The following is a 24,752-nucleotide window of genomic DNA, read 5'->3' on the forward strand; positions in this document are numbered from 1 at the left end:
AGATTGGATTTTATTTAATAGAGAAATCAATACTATCTGTAAGAACTAAGAACATTCAAGTTGGATATTTTACCAGAAAATATTCAGCAAATAAAAGTCACAAATTAGGATTTTATACAATATATATTCTGTACACAGAATTACATGTTAGCGAGCTCAGTCTGGACCTTCCTCCAAGCATCCAGGGGTCCATGCTCAGGGCGGTACTTGACGTTGCAGCCGTCATAGGCGAGGCGGTTATCGTCACGGAGTCGCTCGTACTCCTCGCGCTCGTACTTGGTGAAGCCCCACTTCTTGGAGACGTAGATCTGAAATCAAATTACATTTTAATAAGTCAGGACTTGGTTAAGGCTTTTGACTACTACTTGGGAGGTTTACCGATTCAGTGCGGATGACACGGCAGCCGTGTCATATATTTTTAACGTGTAGCGTATGACACGGGAGCCGTGTCATTTGGAAAACGATTGCATCTCCCTCAAATTACACTTTAGAAGGTTCTACTCTGAACAAAACCATCTTAATTTTTTACGTAAAACAAGCCTATAGGCTTCGTTTCTGAATATTCTGTGGATTGAAAAAAAGTAGGGGCTGTCATTTTTCTAACTTTGAAACCTAAAAAAGGTTTGCAACATCTATGGTGAGACATATACAACTTCTATGGCTAACATGTCATGAGTTCACCAACTGTTTAAGTTAATACTCGAATTAGTATCACATTACCTTTTTCGTTTTTCATATGAATGAAAGAGAAGACATAACATTTTAACAAGCTGTTAACACTAACAGATGATGGTGAAATTGGGCATAAATATAATAAATTCATGTTCAAATAGTATTGGTAGCTTGTGTTGCAAAAATAGGTATTTTTAATTACAACTAAATATTACATAATATCCATACAGGATTAAGTTACGAAAATATCCCTTCTGGACTATAGTACAGGAGCCCTAAAACAATTTTTTTTTGATAACTAACAAGCTAATTTTTTGTGGATAGCTTCATTTTGATAAGACAAACATTTTTATTTTTTAAAACTATAAAGTCAAAGTATGAAATCCATTCTATCTCTGTTAGCTACCACTTTCGAGATTTTTCGAAAATAAAAACTATACATGGTAGATCATAAAATATGTCACGTCAAGTGTGTAGTTAGCTTGCTCATTTAAGTATTCAGAAGGATCCGTACATAAATATTTTTAATCTGTTAAGAGTCCGTATACGAAATTTTGCCGATTTCGCTGATTTAACAGACGTGATACAGTATTTCTATAAGTTTTAATGCACAACATGTAAGATCATTTCAATTATAATCTAATGTTGGAGCTAGATTTTTGTTTTTTTTTAAAGTATTTTTAAATAATCCAACTCAAAAGTCAAACCCGCGACAGTTTTGTGATTTTTGCTGTAAAAGGTTTAGAATATTACCTGTTTATGGATTGTATTGACGTCTTAACGGTACGAAAAAAATACAATGTACTGTTGAGAAAGTCGTCTATACAATGTTGGAATTACTTTTACCACTTTAATATGAAATAGTTGAGTAAAAAAATATGTAACTCGGCAAAATTTTAGAGAAAATGGGCAAAGAATTGCTGTTAATTTCGGCAACTTGGAGCTGTAATTCATAAAAAGAAAACGACAGAAATAATCTATAGATAAAATTCTATCCAATTTAAACCCTTTGCCCATTTTCTCTAAAATTTTGCCGAGTTACATATTTTTTTACTTAACTATTTCCTATTAAAGTGGTAAAAAGTAATTCCAACATTGTATAGACGACTTTCTCAACAGTACATTGTATTTTTTTCATACCGTTAAGACGTCAGTACAATCCATAAACAGGTGATATTCAGAAACCTTTTACAGCAAAAATCACAAAACTGTCACGGGTTTGAGTTGGATCATTTAAAAATACTTTAAATCACGTCTGTTAAATCAGCGAAATCGGCATAATTTCGTATACGGACTCTTAATAAATGTATGAACAATGATTTACCTTTTTTAAAAAAGCTTTAAAAAGGAACATTACCTTCTGGCGACCAGGGAACTTGAACTTGGCACGACGCAGAGCCTCAATCACCTGCGCCTTCCATCTGTCACTGGAGCGCACCGACATGATGGGCTGGCCAATGCGGACTCTGGCAACAGTACCTTGGGGCTTACCGAAGGCACCACGCATCCCAGTCTGGAGCCTGGAATTTCATGACAATATGATTAGTTTATGACATTTTCTTCGTGATTTTTATGAAAATATTATGGTACTTAAAAAGTTGTAATACAAGAATTAAGAAATACGAAAGATCTAAATATTGTTCGAGATTATCCTCCAATACTAATGCAAAAACATAGCAGTTAGGTATTCTTATGTTTCCTAAAATGATATGTTAATCAAAGGAAAAAATCACTCATTTTTAGAGGTTTCATTATAGATAACTAGAGAAACAAAATTTATCAGTACTGAGTTTTGGCTTTAACTTTGCAAGTCATTATCAAAATTGTATCTAGATAAGAATTTTGTAACATCATACTATGTATGTTTTAGCACTAGATTACTGAAAAATGACAAATATACAAGTTATTATTTCACAATATTTAACAATGTCCTGTTGACAATGTTTATTATGATTTCTAGTTTGAACAGGAAGTTGTTTTAATTTATTGAGAAAGAACACTGCAAACTATTCTTAACTATTTCATATAAGTTGTATACAATATCTAGATGTCCATCTGAAGCCCAGGCTTTGGCATAATGGCATAATATTATGAATAATGGTTAATCATGCAAAGGAGGTGGAAATTTGGACCAAACTCCATACATAAAATGTTTGGTCCAAATTTCCACCACAAAGAGACCTATTATAATATAGTAAAATTGTCTATTAAATACTGAATCATTATAACCAGAACACAATCAATAATACTCTGTCAGTGAAAAGTTATGGTTGAATAAAAAGTCATGTTTTTTACCATTTTTATGAAAAATACTGTTGATGTAATAAAAATGTTTGAGTTTGGTGCAAACTTCAATATGGTTTTACCCACTGAGCCATATGAAACTAATCGTTCAAATATGGAAGTTATTGCCGCTAGACGGACTTACTTCCCAGACGCACTTCCACACATTGTCCTTGGTCATAACTTTTTACTGACAGCCACTGACATAGTATGTACTACGTATTAGACTCGACAATGCAACGCAATGCTTGGGCACATTCAACATAATCTATATAGCAGCAGTGCACTTAGTCGCCCGCGAGCTCTTCTGCGCGCCAGACGTACCACAATCAAAAACGAAACCAAAAAAAGTCGCAAAAATGCCTAGTTGTGGGTTAAGATACTGCAAAAATGATTCCAGTAACACTTCTAAATGCAACGGAATAACATTTCATCGGTATTAGCATTCTTATTTAATTATTTTCAATTAAAATACGAACATTCAATTATTGTCATAGAGTTGTAGATTCAGAGTGTAATGTAGGCAGAATACAGATCAATGATAAGACGATGATGAATGAAGTACTTACTCACGTAGACTAGTTCGTATTTTGGTAATATGTATTTAAAATATTACATACATTATAATAATTTTATGGTACATATTTGAAAATATTTAAGTAATTTAAATAAGGTAATTAGCTATAGTGGACTATGGATCCATATTAATTATAAATTTTATAAAAAAGTGAATTTTTATTTTTATTTTATCCACTTACTCAAATAGATTCTGCATTCATTCGAGTGTAGGCAGAAAACTGTGTCACTTCTGCGGTACTGATCTAACGCAATTACCGCCCCGCCTCCCACCCCGCTCATGCCTCAAGTGCAACATGTTTTTTGTTCGCAATAGCTGCTCTAGTACGTAGTACTTACTACCTCAGTGCTGACAGCTTATTTTAAATTTGTCTCATACTGAAATTTACTCTATATTAAATGGATAATAAGTCTATATGGGTCTCGTTAGTGGTGGACATTTGGACATTAGATCATTCTCCTCAGTTAAGTAGTTTTGTGAGTCAAGCCACAGACTTAATTCTTGTGTACAACATAACCTTACAAAAAAAAAAAAACGTTATTTATCTCATGAACTCACCTATCAGCTCCAGCGCACGATAACATTTTGTTGATGCGGATAACGTGGAATGGATGCAACCTCATGCGAATATGGAACTGGTCCTTGCCACAGTTCTTCACCAAGTATTTGTTGCAGCAAATACGGCCCGCTTCCAGGGCTTCCGAGCTGAGCTGTTCATACTCGTCCGACACCAAGTGCACGCACAGGGGGAAGTCGTCTACGGCCGCCTTCTTCTTACCCAAGTCGAAGATACGGATCTTGGGGTCGGGTACACCACGGCAAAACCGTGATTTAGGGTACGGTTTGTTTTTACAGTACCGGTAGCTGAAATGATTGCCATATTATCATTAGTTGGGGACAAATTGTAGAGTAATACCTTAAATAAGGCCAAAAAAGTTAGCGGTGAAAACTTACCATCGAGCTGGACGGCGCCCCATTGTGACCTGAAATATAAACGAAATCTACTTTAGTCCCTTCTCACAATGCTATATGCTACAAAAATAATGCAATTTGAGTTATTCTGACATGGATTTTTATGGATAAATTTTCGAAAAACACGATATGCACCTTCACAAAGTGACACCACAACTTCGAAAGAATGACACTGACTAGCTGTCAAAATGACAATCAGAATTCGGATTTCGGACATCCATAGATAAAGTATTATTCGGAGCGTGCGAAGCTGTTAACACTTTTATTATGGCGGCTCTCGACATAGGCGAACGCGTTGGCCAACGCGTCTGCAGACGCGTTGGCCCAATGTGTAGAACGGGAGTTCGCGCGTTGGCCGTAGGTATTTAGACGTTGGCCGACGCGTCTGCGAGCTTGCCGCGCGGGTCGGAAATGCCGGCAAAAGATCAAAGGACATTTGTCGCAAGCTTCGCGCTCCATCCACACATAGGCCGCGCGATCAGTTCGCCCGGAGCGGCGATGAAGAGTGCACGTTTCCTTCTTGTGGCGAATTAACATCTAACTTGACGAAATGGCGAACAATATGAGTATCGAGAAAACATTTAAATTTATTGGGCCCTATGGGTCTATACAGACGGACCGCATTTCAACTGCAATCCAACCGCAAATTGCAGTTGAAGTGCAGTTTGAATGCAGTTGACACGACTGCAATAGAACTGCAAACCAAACGCGCAGTCGGATTGCAGTTGACTGCAGTCGTGTGAACTTCATACCGACTGCATCCAAAATGCACTATCCCACCCACCCGCACGCTCCACTCTCCCGCGCATGGAATCAGTAGCAGTGCAGTTTGGATGCAGTCGGTATGCGGTTCACACGACTGCACGCCAACTGCAACTAAACTGCAATCCTACTGCGCATTTGGTTTGCAGTTTTATTGCAGTCATGTCAACTGCATTCAAACTGCACTTGAACTGCAATTTGCGGTTGGATTGCAGTTGAAATGCGGTCCGTCTGTATAGACCCTATCAGAGTAAAAACTGCCTGTGGAACCAAAAATCGTATCAAAAGTTGCAAAAAAAAAAAATAAGGTTATTGGACATTCTATTTTCCTCACGATGTTTTTAGGGTTCCGTACCCAACGGGTAAAAACGGGACCCTATTACTAAGACTTCAACGTCTGTCTGCATTTCTGTCTGTCCGTCTGTCTGTCTGTCCATCTGTCTGTCCGTCTGTCTGTCTCCAGGCTGTATCTCAAGAACCGCTATACTTAGCTAGATTTCTGAAATTTTCGCAGATAATGTACCTATATCTGTTGTCGCTATAACAACAAAATATACTAAGAACAAAATAAATTAAATATTTAATAAATAATAAATATATATTATTAATTATTAATCATGATAATTATAATAAGTAATAAGTAGATAATAATTTTTATATATAATAAATAATAAGTAATAAAAAAATTAAATTATTTTAATATTAGGTATAAAATATGTAAAAGTGAGTTTATTTCTTTGTTTGTTACGTTTTCTCGCCTTTTACTTATTTAATTCGAGAATACCCTTTTAAAACTTTTTCTTGTCCACATTTACAAAGTAATTATAAGCTGTGAATAAATATACAGCTGCAGCTGTTAGCGACTCAACATCCATTTTGAATCCGTCCGCACATTGGCGCGATCCAAAGCATACTGAACGACCTTCCTATGTGTGGATTACTCACAAACGCCGTTGCAAGCGCACTGCCAACGCGTCTGCAGACGCGTTGGCCAACGCGTTCGCCTATGTCGAGAGCCGCCATTACATGAAATATGCAGACCGACTCCTTTGTTATGTCCTAGTAAGTAGGACATAACATTACACGCTTTTGACGCTTATACACCGCCGCCAACGCGCGAACGTATATATATATACACATTGGTCCAGAACGCCGGCCAACGCTATTTTGTGTTCCCTCCAAAACTCCATCGAAAGTTTCAGTAAAGCGTCTACCACTTTACTGAATCGACCGACTTGACTCCTTGACTGTATTGACTTTTTACTTCGACTTTGACTAGACTTTTGACCTGACGATATAAAGAAACGATGCTGAAAATTGTATGCAAGAATACTGTTTTCCCACCATTTATAATACTTGACAAGTTGACACTGGCCTGTGGCCATGGTTAAGTAGCCGAAGTGCCATAATAAGAAAAAAAAGTGATCGAGGAGTGGCAGCGAATGTCAATGTCGGAGTTTTGCCGGGAATGTGAAAGAGTGATGTTTTGTTTTTGTATTATCTGGGTTTTTAATGTGTAATATTGGTAGGATATTATCCATTAGATATTCGTTATCTTCGACTTCTTGACTGTATTGACTTTATACTTAGACTTTGACCAGACTTTAGACCTCACTGACCTGACGATATATATCGAAAAAATTGTATTAATATTGTTTTCCCCATAGATATAATATATACTGTAGCATTATAGGTTTATGGTTTTCCCGGCCATAATATTTATAGGAACTCGACACTGACCATGGTTATAGCCGAAGTGCCATTATAAGAAAAAAAAATGTCAATGTCAAACTGTCAAAACTGTACCGTCAAATTGTGACATTTGTGAGACAGCTCATAAATATCAAATAAAAATTATTTAAATATTAAAAATCGATATTTCTCATTTTTTATTTATTTAATGGTATAAATTATGGGTGCTCTAACAAGCAGACAACATGCTGGTGTAGAGGAGGCCGATGTGATATCAAATCATGCATATAAATATCCTCCCAGATCTGGTTAGTTGACCTTTGTTATTGTTATTTTTCTGAATTTTTTCCTACACAAGGATTAACAGGATGAATAATGATCGTAACTTTAATTTCTCTTATAACGTTGTGATGCAACGTTGTAATGCATGTTAATGTTTTGTAGTTAATGCAAAGTTTATTTAAAAACAGGCAACTACTTTGGAAGTCACTTCATTATGGGCGGAGAGAGGTTTGATACTCCACAACCGGAAGCATATTTATTTGGAGAAAATGCTGATCTTAATTTTCTTGGGAGCAGACCTACCCCTGTAAGTTGAAATAAGTTTTTGTGATTACAATGACAATGACTGCTAACATAACTGTAGTGAAAATAAGGCATTTTTTTAGTTTCCCTATCCGCCGCCGCAGTCAAATGAGCCTACGAAGACTTTAAAGAGTTTAGTCAATATACGCAAAGAATCTCTCAGATTTGTTCGCTGTCCAGAACCTGTGGGCAAGTTGAATGACAGTAAAATTGGAGATGGTGTAGTAAAGTCAGCAGAGTCTAATGGAAAAGGGACTTACTACAATATTGAATTCACTTTCGACTGTGATGTCAGATGTGCCATAACTATTTATTACTTTTGTACAGAAGAAGTCACACCAACAGGTGTTGTGTAAGTTATTTTTATTATTTCACTTCATGTACTGGCTATACACACAGTATACTTTATATTAATAGCTATTTGCCAGCTGTAATCTATACTAATATTATAAATGCGAAAGTATCTCTGTCTGTCTGTCTGTCTCGCTTTCACGCCAAAACTACTGAACCGATTGCAATGAAACTTTGTACACAGTTATTCTAGAGTCTGAGAAAGGACATAGGCTACATTTTGATGTGGGAAAATATCTTATTTCCATGAAAATATCGATGAAAATTAATTTGCATTGCGCGTGGCGCGCTCATCCCGGTGGTCCTGGGTTCGAGTCCCGCAGGCGGAACAAAAAATTTTCAATGTTCCTGGGTCTTGGATGTGTATTAAAATTATATTTCAAAAATCTTAAATATATTTTATGTATAATATTATAAAAAATCCAGAAATATATCGATGCAATGAACATTTTAGTTCTAATACGATTCAACAGATGGCGTTTTATATTTTACTTCATTGTAACATAGAACTAATCATACTTATTAGTTATTATGTTTTTGTTTATAGTTTTTAATACGTTCGAATATTATGTTTAATAATATTATCACTTGGTATAATAATAATCAATCTATCTTATCTTATAGAACTCCTACTGCATTTCTAAGGAGTTCGAGTGTACCGTGTTGGCCTATATTCCATCCAGAAAATATATCAATGCAATCAACATTTTAATTCTAATATATGAAAACAGATGGCGTTTTATTTTTTACTTCATTATTGTAACAGAACAAATCATACTTATTTTATAGTTTTTATTCTTAGTCGCGGGCAACAGCTAGTTGCCCGCGACTTCGTCCGCGTGGACTTTAGTTTATAGCGCGCGGTGTCAACAAAATTTGTGTCAAATTTAAAAACTTTTTAAAACCCTGGTAAGTGGTACCCCTCTTAGGGCCGCGCTACACCGGAATGGCAGCGCTGAAAGTGCTCGCCTCGCCGCTGCCATTCCGGTGTAGCGCGGCCCTTAATTAATCAAAATACCCAAAAACAGCTGTGCAGTGTGCACATAATCTATACTAATATTATAAATGCGAAAGTATCTCTGTCTGTCTGTCTGTCAGTCTCGCTTTCACGCCAAACGCCAAAACTACCGAACCGATTGTAATGAAATTTTGTATAGAGATAGTCTAAAGCCTGAGAAAGGACATAGGCTACTTTTTTACTGGAAAAAAGGGTTGTAAGGATCGTAAATTTGTTCCAAAAATTCATAATAGATGGCGCCTTGCGTCTTCTACATCGCGCTGACGCTTGCTCAAAAGTCTTTCTATAAGAGGTGGTATCATCTTACATTTAAGTCTCGATTTTTTTCGATTGTTATATCTATTCTACGGTATTAAATAACGCAGTACTTTATCTGTGCAGGCAGTGACGTAACCTTAAGACCAAATTTCACCAACGACTGTTAAAGTTAATGCTCGAATTAGTATCACGTTAGCTGTTTCGTTTTTCATATGAATGAAAGAGAAGACAGGACATTTTAACAAGCTGTTAACACTAACAGACGTTCAATACAGCTGTGCAGTGTGCACAGCTGTATTGATTTAAGGGGTACCAGGGTTTTTTTATAAAAGCTTTTGACACCAATTTTGTTGACATCGCGCGCTATAAACTGAAGTCCACGCGGACGAAGTCGCGGGCAACAGCTAGTCTTTACATAATTAACCCATCCATCCCTGAGCAGCACCCGGGTGCCACATAACAATTGAAAAGCTATTGTGTCTGTGATTTCCACAATCGAGGTAATTATAATTATGTTAACAATCAATTAATTGTCTTTACAACAAGTAATAATTGACAGAATAAAGAACCTGGATATTGTATACTGAAGATTGTGTTATAATAATAATATCTATGAAAGCTTCACACCACGTCAGTCTGGCCCCGTGCTAAGTGCCTGAAGGACTTGTATTACAGGTACCAGACAACGGAAATATATTTAATACTGTTATACTATACATATACGAGGGCTGCTATTTATGTATCCGGAACTGGCCACTTACAAGAACAATATTTAAAAAGTAATTACAACATTTGAAAATAGAACTCTTTGGTTGAAGAATACATTTTGTTTCATGTGACTGTCAATTATTTTTCCATTGTGGCGTCATTTTGAAAATTGCGTGTCTTCATTTGCCATGGATTTAACGCGTGAACATTTTCGTGCAATGATTTACTACGATTTTCGGCGTGGGCTAAATCAACAACAGTGCTTTATTCAACTCACCGCAACTTTTGGAGATGAAGCACCATCAAAAACCACTGTTTATCACTGGTACAGTGAGTTTAATCGTGGGCGGTCTATGCTCACGGATGAAAATAAAGAAGGTCGCCCAAAAACAGCTGTTGTCCCACAAAATATAGATGCTGTGCGGGAACTAATAATGCGTGATCGTCATGTTACATATCGCGAGATAGAGGCGTCCTTAGGCATAAGTATGACGAGCATACATAAGATATTACACGAACATTTGGCTGTAAAAAAAATATGTTCGCGTTGGATTCCGCACAACTTGACAATCGATCAAAAACGGGCTCGTGTCGATTGGTGCAAAAAAATGATAAAAAAATACAACCGTGGTACGTCAAAAGCCGTTTATAATATCTACACAGGTGATGAATCTTGGATCTATGCATATGACCCCGAAACTAAACAACAGTCAACGGTGTGGGTGTTCCAAGATGAGCCGAAACCAACAAAAGTTACTCGTGCAAAAAGTACTTTGAAGCAAATGGTCGCCTGTTTTTTTGGAATTAATGGACATGTGGCTACAGTGCCATTAGAGAATCGTAAAACGGTTAATTCTGAATGGTATACGACCATTTGTTTACCAGAAGTCTTTGAAGAAATAAGAAAGGACAACCGACAACGCAGAATCATATTACATCACGACAATGCTAGCTGTCACACCTCAGCTGAAACAACTCAGTTTTTGGAGGGTCAAAAGATCGAATTGACTGGTCATCCGCCGTACAGCCCTGATTTGGCACCTAACGATTTCTTTTTATTTCCATACGCGAAGAACAAATTACGTGGTCAACGTTTTTCGAGCCGCGAAGAGGCTGTTGATGCGTTCAAAATGCACGTTTTGGAGATACCTCAATCAGAATGGAAAAAGTGCTATGAAAATTGGTTCCAGCGTATGCAAAAGTGTGTCGATCATCGCGGCGAATATTTTGAAAAGCAATAAAACCATATTAAATGATATATGTTTGTTTCTTTTTTTAATTCCGGATACATAAATAGCAGCCCTCGTATTTAAGATTTTTATTATATAATACACATATTTAATACACATCCAAGACCCAGGAACTTTGAAAACTTTTTGTTCCGTCGGCGGGATTCGAACCTGCGACCCCCGGCTTGAGCTGCCAACACCCACCAACTGAGCCACAGAGGTCGTCATTAATAACACTAAATGTGTTATTAATGACGACCTCTGTGGCTCAGTTGGTGCAAGCAAATAAATTGAGTTAGTGCATAGTGCAAAGTAAAATTACACCATGTTTTTCAGGTATTACCCACGAGATTCAGCAATGACATCACAGACATATCACTATAAGAAGGGAGCAAACCAACAGTTTTGTCAAATATCACATGTGTTTGATCCCTCCAAGTATCCTGAGGAAGATCTCTTGTATAGCATGGACCGCGAGATTATTCCAGTGGCCATATACTGTGTTGTAGACGAGGGCCAAGAAGGTCGGTCTTCTTATACTTTATTCTGTTATAAAAGCAATATTTTTGCATATTTTCTAGGAACATGATTGGGCTATAAATTATTACTGAAATGTTATCAGTAATAACAACAGTTAAATTATATTATAATATTATAAAATATTTCAGAAATAAGGCAATCACACACAACTGTAGCTGTGATAGAGAAGCATACGGATGGCACATATGTACTGAAAGCTCTGAAACAGAAACTCTTTGTAGATGGTCTCTGCTATCTTTTACAAGAAATATACGGCATTGAAAACAAGAACTTGGACACAAAGGTAATTTTGTTAACATGAATTAATTTTATAGAAACTACATTGAATATAACTTTAGTTGCAGTACATTTAACATTTGTAATAGTCATAATTATATCTAAGCTCTAAAATCTTGATAGTGGTGGCATATAATCAAGATAAGTTATGTGTGAGGAGTGAGGAAATTCAAGTTAAGTTACATGAAAGTTTATTTAAGAAATCGTAATGTCTGAGTAAAAGAAACATTAAACTTGTAAGCACATCAAGGCTTTATGTTTAATTGTTTTTAGCTACTAGTTTTTCTTAACATAAAAAAATATGACAGCCACACTCAGACTCGGAGACGGAGGAGGGCGGGTCGGAGTGCGTGATCTGCATGTGCGACGTTCGCGACACGCTCATCCTGCCGTGCCGCCATCTCTGCCTGTGCAACTCGTGCGCCGACTCGCTGCGTTACCAGGCGAACAACTGCCCCATCTGCCGCGCGCCGTTCCGCGCGTTGCTGCAGATCCGTGCGCTGCAGCGTCGCGCGCCGCACGCGCCGCACGCACCCCACCCCGCACACAACGCCGCGCCCGCTGATGTCAGTGTTAATGACAATAATGGCCCTGTCCGCACTCCGCACTGCGAATTTTCACCGCGCGATATATTTTATTCTCGCGAATTTATTCATATTTTGTTCAGATGGTAGGGCGGATACTCTTAAAAGATTTAAATATGTGTTACAAAATCGTGAGAAAAAATCCGCGCGGTTAAAACTCGCAGTGTGGACAGGTACTTTACTGTACTTGCTTATTTTGTTATTAGATTTCCAGTATCTTGTTGAATAACTTTTGTTGTTGATAGTTGTTAGTCTTTTTTACATTAAATAAAAAGTAAAGATTGTTTATATGTGAAGCCTTCCGTAGAAACCTGAAAGAAGAATTTGTTATTAAAAAAGTTAATATGATAAAAAACATAAAATGCTAACTGTATTCTACGAAAACATAAACACGATTCTCATGGGCGTACCCAGGATTTCAGCTAGGGCGGGGGCAGCATACCTGTTTCGAAAAGGTGACGGGTCACTGGTATATTGAAACAAAAAATTGTCAAAATTGACTTTTATTTTATCTGACTGAAAAGTTACATTTTTGTTTCCAACATTTCATTCCCTGCACCTTTTACCTGGGTACGCCCATGACGATTCTAACGACACTTGTTGAGTTAAAAAAAATAGGCATTTGGCTTAGATTGAAGCACTGAATTACTTTACCGCTACAGGGCAGCATGGAGAACATCCCGGCGGGGTACGAGTGCGTGTCGCTGATCGAGGCGCTGAACGGCCCCGCCCCGCGCCGCCCCCCCGCACCCGCCATGGCCAGCCCCGACACTGACACTGCCTCGCAGGTACTCTCTAGATATTGTTCGTTAGCGGGCGCCTAGGGCCTAGACGATCAATATTGTTGACCGTCTAAAGCTGATATTGAACGTGCGCCGCCTTTCAATCTTATTGTCAAATAAATTGTTCAATAATATTATTCAATGATATTGCACAATAAAATTGATGCTTTGCGGACTAAAGGCCGCATTCGGAAAAATTCAGTTACTTTAACTTTATAAATATTTTGACATAAACCCTATACACTTTCTTTCAAATCTTCATTTACCTAAAAACTAGATGTTATTCGTCAGTTAACATACAAAATATAGATATCTTTAGTATGTGGCTTATTTTGTAATAAGTAAATACTTATTTTACTTTAGACATTAAAAATCTATATGTATTAGGACTTAAAGTATCTTCACATCATCTTATTCGGTTTATTGGTTAACACTGACGTAACAAAGAGACCTACAAACATATCACATCAATAATATGAGTATGTCTGACATTGCAGCAGGCAGCCGAGGCGTTGAACCGCGGTCTGGAACGCAGCTCGTCCACCAGCAGCGGCGGCAGCAAGCGACAGCATGACAAGCGTACGCGTCCGCTTACGCCGGAGGTAAACTATATTTTAATACTAAGTTTACGAATATGTATACAGAATATTCAATGTAACTAAACAAAGTGATAATATTTTAGGGTCCGTATGACGTAGGTTACACGATCAGTTTCTCATCAATTTGATCCATCAATCTGGTAAAGATTGACGGAAAACTGATTTAAAACTAATCGTCTAACCCATGGTTTGATGGACTGATAATTTTTTAATATGTACTTTTTATAACCATCAGTATACCGTCAATCACAGATTGTAAATAAATAAATAAATAATCTGGTCGAACGAAGAAACTACGTTGCCTACCACCGGTTCGGGATTGATGGATCAGATTGATGAGAAACTGATCGTGTAACCTACGTCTAGGAGTCACATGTATTGAGTTCACTATGAAAGTAGCAGGGCTGAAAGAGTATTTTTTTTTGTGATTTGTATAGGCAACCGCCTGAGCGTCGTGGATTTTCCTATACATGATTACAAAAAAGTTACTCTCTCAGCGCTTTTGTTGAGAGAGAAAAACACAAAAATTCTATTTAATTTGTTTCTGGTTCTATCTTTTTTTAAAATAAACCACTAATTGTATTTGGTGCAGTTCCGTATGTCTGTCCTGCTGGCGCGGGAGGAGGCGCAGCGCTCGGAGCGTGCCGCCAGCCCGCTGCTGCACGAGCGCGCCAGCCTCAACACACTGCGCGTCTCCAAGGTATAGTACTGACCATCATATTGTATTTTCGCCATGTTTACCATAGCTATCTTAGAAAGCTTTTCCATCTAAGTTATAAAAACCGGCCAAGTGCGAGTCGGACTCGCGCACCGAGGGTTCCGTACAAAGATCTAAGTATTTGATATGAATTTCAACTTGATAGCTCTACGCGTTCATGAGGAAAAAAGTAATAAGTTTATATTTATTAAAAAATATATATTTTGTAATGTAACTAAAAATTTAAGGTTTTCGGAATTTTTCCTTTATGTGTGCTATAAAACGTTGCTTCATGCCAAATTTCAAGATTCTAGGTCGACTGGAAGTACCCTTTAGGTTTTGATTCCCTTGCGAGTACTTGCGAGTTTCAAAATATGCAGCTTAAATTGCTGTTTCTTTTGATTGCGTTGACATAGAAGTTTGATTTTGTTACAGCTTAAAGGTATTATAGACCTGAGTATTTGGTATGAATTTCAATTTAATACCTCTACGCGTTTATGAGGAAATGGGTAGTAAGTTTAAAATTATTAAAAAAAAATATATTATGTGATGTAACTAAAAATTTATAGTTTTCGTAATTTTTCCTTTATCTATGCTATAAGACGTTGCTTCGTACCAAATTTCAAGATTCTGAGTTCACGGGAAGCACCCTGTAGGTTTTGATTCCCTTGCAAGTGTCGAAAATTTGCGGCATAAACGGCTGTATCTTTTGATTGCGTTGGCTTAGAAGTTTGATTTTTTCACAGCTTCAAGGGACAGTAGACCTGAGTAATTGATATAAATTTCAGCTTCATACCTCCACGTGTTCCTGAGAAAAAGGGTCTTGACAGACGGACGGACGGACAGACGGACAACAAAGTGATCCTATAAGGGTTCCGTTTTTTCCTTTTGAGGTACGGAACCCTAAAAAGTAAAGAGAGTTTAAGTAAGTAAACAATTTTATCCCGGCTACGACTACGGTCCAGTCGCCAAACACGTATACACCTAGTGAAGTGCAAATAGCAAATCAATTCGCGTCATACAACATGTTTTTGTAATTACAAACTATTGTTTATGCAGAGTTCGCTGAACTCGGAGGCGGCGTCGCAGTCTGAGGACGAGACGGTGCAGGCGGACGTGGGCGAGTGCGGCGAGGGCGGGGAGGGGAGCGGCGAGGACACGCCCCCCGCCGCCCCCGAGCCCGACAGCGACGCCGAGCGTCGCAGCCCGCTGCTCGCGCAGAACGGGGTTCGTTTGTAGTGTAGTTATAGAATGCTGTCTTATTTTAAATAAATGATAAGGTTTTTTAAGAGAGGTTCGAAACTATTGACTTTAAAAAATATAAATTAATATATAAAATATATAAACAATACGTGTGGCGCTCGGGGACTCCTGAGGTAAAGCTATTGCCTAGCATTTTTATCGACTTATGCAACTATAAGTCGCATACGTCTAGTCGTACGCACACATATGAATAAATGAATGAATGAAAATACTTTATTGCACCAAAGCAAATATGACATACAAAACTTAGTAACTAAGTAAGAAGTACAAAAGGCGGCCTTATCGCTACAAGCGATTTCTTCCAGACAACCTTTATTGTAAACCTATAACCTATGGCGTAACAGTAGTAATAGATGGTAGGTGACTACATAGACAGCTAGGAGTAAACTTTTTTAAAATATATAAGTATATTACAAATACATACATACATACTAAAGAATACATACAAATAATTATAAATATACATACAAACATAAATAAATAGGAATAATACAATACAGGGTAATTTACAGTTATTATGGACTAATTGTGACAAAAAATGTTCCTCGACGCCATTTTTAAAAACGTACGAGGACTGAGCACGTCTCAAAGATGTGGGTAATTTGTTCCACAGATTGACAGCACGAGCTGTGAATGAAGAGTCATAAAATTTTGTATTACGAGTGGGTGGTATTAGTGACATATTAGTGTTTCGAAATGTTTTAACACTGTCATCTAAAAATGTAAACCTTTCTTTTAAGTAGGGTGGTGTCTTAGGGTCATACATAATATGATACAGACACGACAGTATGTGAGCATTCCGCCGAAGTCGGATTGGCAGCCACTTGAGTTTGACACGAAATTGGGAAATGTGATCATATTTTCGCAAATCGAAAATAAATCGTATGCAGAGGTTTTGGAGGCGCTCAAGTTTATTTAGCTGCTCCTCTGTAATATTTGTGAAACAATTGTCAGCGTAATCGAGTATGGGCAATAAGAGCGATTCTGCAAGCAGGATTTTAGTCGGAATCGGCAAAAAATTTTGGAAGCGCCTTAACGCACTCCACGCACCAAAAACTCTTCTACTGGTCTCACTAATGTGCTTGTTCCAAGACAACGTTGAGTCGAGATGAATCCCAAGGTTTTTGACAGTTTGCGAGAAAGGAATGATTTTACCATCAACCATTACAGGACAAAGGTGAAACTTGAGCTCTCGTCAGAAGATTTGGACTGCCAATTATAATTGTTTGGGATTTGACAGGATTTATAACCAACCCACGAGACTTACACCAAGCACAGATACTTTTAAGGTCTTCATTGGTTCTTGCAATAGCTGATGGCCAGACAATAAGAGGTGTGTGAAGGTAAATTTGCAGGTCGTCGGCATACATGTGAGAGCAGGAGAAGTTAATTATTTTGATTATGCTGTTAATAAAGATGCTAAACAATAAAGGTGATAAAACGCCGCCCTGAGGGACTCCATCCATGAGTGTTTGACCATTTTGAGGCGTCATCCTCGACCACAACACGTTGTTTGCGATTACACAAATAACTACGGAACCATGCCACTACGGTAAGGGAAAAATACCCGCCGAAGTCTGCCGAACTGAAACGACGTTAGACGATGAACATCTTCCAACGCCGCACCGCTGTACCGATCGGAGACCTCTCTCCATTGCATGGTTAGGTTTATATTCGTTACAGAATTTCTTGATTCGGTCGCCACGCTCAAAGCCTGCAATGAAAGCTATGCAACAGCTTCATTTTACTTTTTTTTATATTTGACATTCACAAAACTTTTTATTTTTTTATTCAATCCAATGTTTAATATTGGATGAATTAAAATAATATTTGTTCCATAAAATATTATAGAACAATTTTTCTGTTATTAGGTGGCGCGTAAAGGCAGCGCGGAGGGCGCGCGCTCGCTTCCGCATATCGACGACGTGGACGCGCATGTGCAATGTAAGTTATGTTTTTCTTTTTTTTATACAGCTGTAGAGCATAGATTTATTGAAACTCGGACCTGACAACATCCTAAGAGCCTGTCCACACGGGCGTTGCGTCGACGAAGCGCTGCCATTTGACGCATAGGTACGCACACGGGCGCTGTGTCATCGGAGCGTTATTACGAAGCAGTCTTAACGTCAACACCCCCTCCTGTTTGTCTCGGGGGCTGCTGTCAGTCATGTGTGCGTTGCGCGCTGCTGTCACGACGCAGCGCGCCGTGTCAAAACCTTGGTTATTTGTAGGTAAAACAACGCAACAACAGCGATAAGCCGACGCAACGCGCCGTGTGGACTGGCTCTCACGCTGTGAGCAATTGAACATTCCACTGAAATCTTTAGTTGATGTGTTACTTGTAATTTAATTTTAGTCAGTTTTGCTACGACTACTTCTATCTCTATGTACGGTATTAATTTTTGATTATAGCAAGCGTCATATCTTAGCTTTGACATTAATAGGTTACATTGCGTTATCGTAATTGAAAACTTTAGGAAAAATTACGAGAGGGAAATACATAAAGTACGCAAACTGGCCCAGTGCGAGGGAGACAGGTCATTCTATTCGTCTCGCTCTGGGTCCTCGGTGGTTTCGAGCGTGGGCCCGATGCGAAAGAGTCGAGTCGGTTAATACTGTATAGTGTATATTTTACTGGGTATCTTCGTCTCGCTTGGGCCCGCGGTCGTGACGTTTTGCCTCTCGCTCGCACGCAGCGGACGCTGGCGGCGCGGACGCCGGCTCGCCGCCGCTGGAGGACGCGGACTATTTGACGCCGGAGGAGTCAGCCGCGGTGACGCCCGCGCCCTCCCAGCCCGTAAGTTGCCTGTGTGTGCAGTCAGCCCTTTCATCGCCGCCGCACGTATCGGTTACTTATTTGATTCCTTATAAGGAAGTTTTTTAGCCAAAAGTAAAAAAAAACCTGTTTTGCAACTGATAGAATGAAGTGTCAATAAATAAACTACGACATATTAAGTAGTTATTGCTACGAGTCGCAAGGACATTCAAAACTTTCATTCCGAAGATAAAAACTTAACTTTTTAGTAAAGGAATAAATACAGTTTTAAAAAACTATTATAGGATTCTCTAACGGTAAAAGTAACGTAGAACATTCGAGTAAGTTGGATGTTTTAGGAGTTAGTAGCACTAGGACTTAGGAGTAATTATTTGCTTTCTAATTTTAAGCTGCAGCTCGTGAGACGCGCGTTCGCTCACAAGTGCACAGTGCATGCCGCCCCCGGGGTACAGTATTACTATGTTTATTAGCTTGGACTCAGTAGGTACTAGTCACTAGGGAGTAGGGACCAATCGCTACCGCTAGAATTAGAGATCACTCAAGTCATACCCATACTTTGTTTTGCGTTTTTTCACTCCCATGCCGTTTGCAGCTTTGTATCGTCGACATTTTAGTTGTACACGGGAAAGGGCTGACACCGTCATTAGTGGGCGTGACGTCATCTAGTGTAGTCGTTGTTCGCACCCTAGTCGTAGCGTCGCGGGTCGTCGAGCTAGCGACATGCAGGCAGTACATGAGACGACATTGTTGCAGGAGCCGGCGGGCGGGGCGGAGGCCGCGCCGCAGCGCTGGGCCCTGCCGCACCACGTCACCTCCCTACCTGGTATTACTTCTACACACATATCTATTATGCCACGTTTCTAAAGTAAACTGAGTGTACTTTTTGTGTAATTAATAGGCCTAGTCTATCAACAAATTATCCTTTTTAACTACTTATTATACTTAATACTTTTTTTAGAACTGGTTTAGCGACATAATAATTAGTATACAAAAGACATATATCTAACAAACCCGACCTACATTAAATTTTAAAATCTACAGTGTAGGTATACATATTATCTATATTCTATGCTAATAGCAATTTGTTCGTTCGGCAGGCACGCCGCTGTCGCAGGCGAGCGTGCGGTCGAGCGGCGACTCGTACGGCTCGACGTCCTCCACGCGCCAGCTGCTGGCCGCCGGCGCGCCGCTCACCGCGCACGCACCTTGTTAAGGCCGCTCTACACGTTGGCCGTGTTTGTCGAACAGAAGGTGACGGCGCTATACCAGAAAGAAAGACGCAAATAATTCAATCTCTTTTTTTAGTACAGCGCCGTCCTCTTCTGTTCGGCAAACACGGCCAACGTGTAGAGGCTGCTTTAGCGTCGCAACGTGAATGCCAGCGTGGTAGCTCCGCGCCCTGATAGTTTCGTCCCACAACTCCCGCGCCGGCGTCGTGCTAGCTTGCAACCTTACGTAGTAGCCCCGCCCCTATTTAGTTTCGTCCCACGACTCCCGCGTGCGCGTCGTGCTAGCTTGTAACCCAACGTGGTAGCTCCGCCCCTCGATAGTTTCGTTCCACAACTCCCGCGCCGGCGTCGTGCTAGCTTGTAACCTTACGTGGTAGCCCGCCCCTAGTTAGTTTCGTCCCACGACTCCCGCGTGCGCGTCGTGCTAGCTTGTAACCCTACGTGGTGGATCTTCCCCTCGATAGTTTCGTCCCACAACTCCCGCGCCGGCGTCGTGCTAGCTTGTAACCTTACGTGGTAGCCCCGCCCCTAGTTAGTTTCGTCCCACGACTCCCGCGTGCGCGTCGTGCTAGCTTGTAACCCTACGTGGTGGATCTTCCCCTCGATAGTTTCGTCCCACAACTCCCGCGCCGGCGTCGTGCTAGCTTGTAACCTTACGTGGTAGCCCCGCCCCTAGTTAGTTTCGTCCCACGACTCCCGCGTGCGCGTCGTGCTAGCTTGTAACCCTACGTGGTATCTCCGCCCCTCGATAGTTTCGTCCCACAACTCCCGCGCCGGCGTCGTCTTGTTACCCTACGTGGTAGCTCCGCCCCTGGATAGTTTCGTCCCACAACTCCCGCGACGGCGTCATGCTAGCTTGTAACCCTACGTGGTAGCTCCGACCCTCGATATTTTCGTCCCACAACTCCCGCGCCGGCATCGTGCTAGCTAGTAACTTTTTTTTTTTATGAAATAAGGGGGCAAACGAGCAAACGGGTCACCTGATGGAAAGCAACTTCCGTCGCCCATGGACACTCACAGCATCAGAAGAGCTGCAGGTGCGTTGCCGGCCTTTTAAGAGGGAATAGGGTAATAAGGGAGGGTAGGGATGGGAAGGGAATAGGGGAGGGTAGGAAAGGGAATAGGGTAGGGCATTGGGCCTCCGGTAAACTCACTCACTCGGCGAAACACAGCGCTAGCGCTGTTTCACGCCGGTTTTCTGTGAGAACGTGATATTTCTCCGGTCGAGCCGGCCCATTCTTGCCGAAGCATGGCTCTCCCACGTATAAAACCACCTTACGTGGTAGCTCCGCTCTACGTCGCCTACTTAGCGTTGTTCCGCCTCTTTGTCGTAACGTCACAACGTGGTAGGTCTGCTCCTCGATTCTCCCGCAAGCTCACCTATCGTTGGCGCCGCCTCATTGATGAACCATTCGGTACAAAATCACGTTTCACGGATTTTGGGACTCGCGTAATCTCTCTAAGCTGCCAGATATTCTACAAAAGATATACTTTATTAGCTGTATAATTCGTTTGAAATTATAAACAAAAAGAACTAAGCTGCTCTCCGCCTATAAACAATGTTATGGAGTTGCCATTTCCATAACAAATTTTCTTCAGCCTTTGAAAAGGGTACAAGTTACAACATGTTTAGCCCTTGCTACAGACTGTATTAGTAATAATATGGAGTCTTTAGGGTGAAGCCAAACGAGCGTAATTTTGTGAGTCGTGAGTCGCAGAATTTCGGTTGGCAGAAATTCTGCTGCATTCAGTTTCATAGAAAATTCCTACTTCATTCACACGAGCGTAATTTTGTGAGTCATGATTACGACGACCGAAATTTTGCGACTCACGACCCACAAAATTACGCTCGTTTGGCTTCACCTTGAATATAACTCCTTGGGAATGGTTTATACTTTTTAGTTTGTACCTACTATGAGAGAAATTCAATCATAGGCAAATGAAGGACCTAGTCAATATACTTGAGTTTTGCCAAGTCAACATTGGTTATTAATATGATTCATTAGCCGGGCTTGATATAACGCGATAAAATTACATAAGTGTGAAATTTGCCTATGATATAATTTCTCTGATTGTACCTTGGTTGTATATAAGTAGTATTTTAGCAATGTCAATTAAGTATTATTTAATTAAGTTTTGAAAGGTATTATATTATAATACCCTATATATTATGTTAATTGATCCCTCTGTAAACATTAATTTCTTTTATCACAGCATAAATAATTATGAGGAAAAAGCTTTTACATTTACGTATGGTTTCTTTCTTTCCATTCTGGTTATGAATCTAAGCTTTTTTAGAATCATTATGATTGATACAATTTCATGTTGTAAATAAACTATGCAAAATTTAGTGATGCAAAATACCCTTTAAAACTTATAAATTTATAAACTATGTTAATGTGTCTATAAATGTAAAGCTATATGTATATTTAAATTAATATTTATAGCACAGACTGATATGAACATTCCGCTGTATTAATTGCATGTATCTCAAAACATTATTTCAATTATGAAATATACACACATACTATAATCAAAACAGTGTTTTATTGACCTATCTTAATTTAATTCGAAATTTATTAATCAGGAAGACTAATAAACATCGAATTAAAGTGATAATAATATATTTTCTTAGTATCTCAAAGTTGTTGGGCATGGACCTGAAACTTTAATTTTAGGTGTAGGTATTATTTAGGTTGAAAGCAGTTAATTAAAAGTAAATACATATTTTTATCATCTCACAGTGAAATATGACTAACTGGTACTGAAAATAACTTGCACATAGTAAAGAAGTACTTACACAGTATCAGGAAATTCATTCATGAGCAGATTAAGGACCTGTGTAATTTGGTTGCGTTAAGTTGTTTGTTGCAAATTATATGATGACTTCTACAAGAGTTAATAACAATTCAATAAGGATTAAGGTCTTATAGAACATAACTTAATCCGAGCCATTTAATAAAACAATGAAGGTTTATTTATATTTCCTTTATTCACATTGAAAAAAAAAAGTAAATATTGCTTAAAAATATTCAGTCTAGATGCCAAATAAAAGGAATATACATTATACATGTAATTTGGTTGGATTAAGTTAATGTTTGTTGCGAACTATATGATGACTTCTATATGAGTTAATAACAATTTGATAAGGTCTCACAGAACATAATCCGAGGCATTTAATAAAACAATAAAGGTTTATTTATATGTATTTTCTCACATTGAAAAAAATAGTAAATCTTGCTTAACTAATAATAGTGATTAAATTACATGACTATATTATTTGATGTCTAGATACCAAATAAAAGGAATATATACAACTATGCCAAATGTTTATAATCAAATTGATTTTAACTATAGAAGAAGAATCCTAAAATAGAAAATAATTAACCTATATTAGCTTACAGCAATAAACTCAATAAAGTAAAGGTCAGTCCTTTTATGAGATTTGTATTGTGTATGTTTGAAATTCCAGGTCTCAACTTTGGTCAGGATTCAAGTTGTCTGTTGTGATTTTTGCAGTTTTCCGCATAGCTTGCCTTTTTGCTGCATATGCTGACATCCTAGACAGCCTCATATTTCTTTGCTCGGGTGTTTCATTGGCCAACCTTTGAGCGGCGTATGCAGACATACGGGAGAGACGTTGGAACCTCTCTTGTGGTGTCTCTCGGGATAGTCTTTTGGCAGCATATTCTGACATGCGTTTTAATCTGATAGATCGTTGCTCGGGGGTTTCATTTGCCAATCGTCGTGCTGCGTAAGCCGACATCTTAGCGAGTCGTTCGGCCCTTTCTTCTGGAGTCTCTATTTTAGACTTTGGATTTGGCTTCCTGTGCTGTTTACGTTTTGTTAAAGACCCATCAATGTTGGAATCTACAGAGTCAGACTTCGAATTCCTTTTTTTACGTAAAAGTTTGGGTCTCGCGACTAATAACATTTTCTCATCAGAGGCGGAGTGGTCGCTGTCCTCACCAATCTTCCAATGTTGATCCCAATTATTTATTTCTTGTTTATTTTCTTCTGCAGATGTACAGCTTCCATCCCTTACTGTAATTTCAAACCCTTCTGTATCTAATGGGTCTTTAACTTTCAATATCCACTTCTTGTTTGATTTTACTATTACCATTTTGTTCCGTGAACCGTCGGAGCCAGAAAGATCACCCATATTGATTATTTAGCGATAAGACCATCCATAAAATCATTGCTATATGCTATTTTTAAAATAAATTACTTTTAATGCATTGTAATGTGTAATAGTTAATACTTCGGAACCTGAAATTTCACCGAAACCAAAACCAAAACCACAGAGATCTATGACAGAGATAGTACAAACTCTGTTTTGACTTTTGGCAGTTTTGAAATGTCAAGTTTTTTTTCTTATTATGGCACTTCGGCTATATAACGATGGCCAGTGTCATGACTCAAGTATTAATAAATGGCAGGGCTTCATAACGTTATCGAATACCCGAAAAAATATCGTTACGTACCGGTATTTTCATAATGGTAGCCATTTAACGGTATTTTTTTTATCGATATCTAGTAACATAACCAAAAAAAATCGTTATAAAAATACCGGTAAATAATACGATATTTTCTGGTATCAGGTATGCGGTATGCATCGTGCACCAAATCTCACTCGCAGCCCAACTTCCAACTATCGAGCACCAGTTTTTATATACGTGGGAGAGCCATGCTTTGGCACGAATGGGCCGGCTCGACCGGAGAAATACCACGTTCTCACAGAAAACCGGCGTGAAACAGCGCTTGCACTGTGTTTCGCCGAGTGAGTGAGTTTACCGGAGGCATAATCCCTTCCCCTATTCCCTTCCCTTCTCTTCCCTACCCTCCCCTATTACCCTATTCCCTCTTAAAAGGCCGGCAACGCACCCGCAGCTCTTCTGT

At 39.1% G+C, this 24,752-nt stretch overlaps 3 protein-coding genes across 5 annotated transcripts; 1 reads left to right on the plus strand and 2 right to left on the minus strand.

Moving 5' to 3' along the window:
- Positions 1-108: 108 nt before the first annotated feature.
- LOC121732011 (60S ribosomal protein L10) lies at positions 109-4,718 on the minus strand. The gene is made up of 5 exons (XM_042121749.1): positions 4,640-4,718; positions 4,487-4,515; positions 4,091-4,396; positions 2,030-2,192; positions 109-308 (listed from the first exon to the last, which is right to left on the minus strand). The coding sequence occupies exons 2-5, from the start codon at positions 4,507-4,509 to the stop codon at positions 141-143; spliced, it is 660 nt and encodes a 219-aa protein (XP_041977683.1). The 5' UTR covers positions 4,510-4,515; positions 4,640-4,718; the 3' UTR covers positions 109-140.
- Positions 4,719-7,102: 2,384 nt separating this feature from the next.
- On the plus strand, positions 7,103-20,821 carry LOC121732005 (E3 ubiquitin ligase Rnf157). 3 transcript variants are annotated; one of them, XM_042121742.1, is made up of 16 exons: positions 7,103-7,266; positions 7,429-7,547; positions 7,627-7,895; positions 11,444-11,631; positions 11,776-11,930; positions 12,232-12,489; positions 13,170-13,295; positions 13,787-13,891; positions 14,481-14,588; positions 15,645-15,812; positions 17,720-17,792; positions 18,545-18,645; positions 19,014-19,070; positions 19,378-19,447; positions 19,722-19,833; positions 19,983-20,821. In XM_042121742.1, the coding sequence occupies exons 1-16, from the start codon at positions 7,179-7,181 to the stop codon at positions 19,984-19,986; spliced, it is 2,001 nt and encodes a 666-aa protein (XP_041977676.1). In that variant the 5' UTR covers positions 7,103-7,178; the 3' UTR covers positions 19,987-20,821. The 3 variants fall into 3 exon arrangements, with proteins under 3 accessions (XP_041977676.1, XP_041977677.1, XP_041977678.1); XM_042121743.1 differs by lacking the exon at positions 19,014-19,070 and having other exon boundaries at positions 19,983-20,820; XM_042121744.1 differs by lacking the exons at positions 18,545-18,645; positions 19,014-19,070; positions 19,722-19,833; positions 19,983-20,821 and having other exon boundaries at positions 7,104-7,266; positions 19,378-19,448.
- A 2,251-nt stretch (positions 20,822-23,072) lies between these two features.
- On the minus strand, positions 23,073-24,153 carry LOC121732010 (uncharacterized protein C05D11.13-like). The gene has a single exon (XM_042121748.1). It carries the CDS (start codon positions 24,013-24,015, stop codon positions 23,329-23,331), a length of 687 nt encoding a protein of 228 aa, XP_041977682.1. The 5' UTR covers positions 24,016-24,153; the 3' UTR covers positions 23,073-23,328.
- Positions 24,154-24,752: the final 599 nt, after the last annotated feature.

Source organism: Aricia agestis, chromosome 11 (genome assembly GCF_905147365.1).
Source record: "Aricia agestis chromosome 11, ilAriAges1.1, whole genome shotgun sequence".
Lineage (NCBI taxonomy): Eukaryota > Metazoa > Arthropoda > Insecta > Lepidoptera > Lycaenidae > Aricia > Aricia agestis.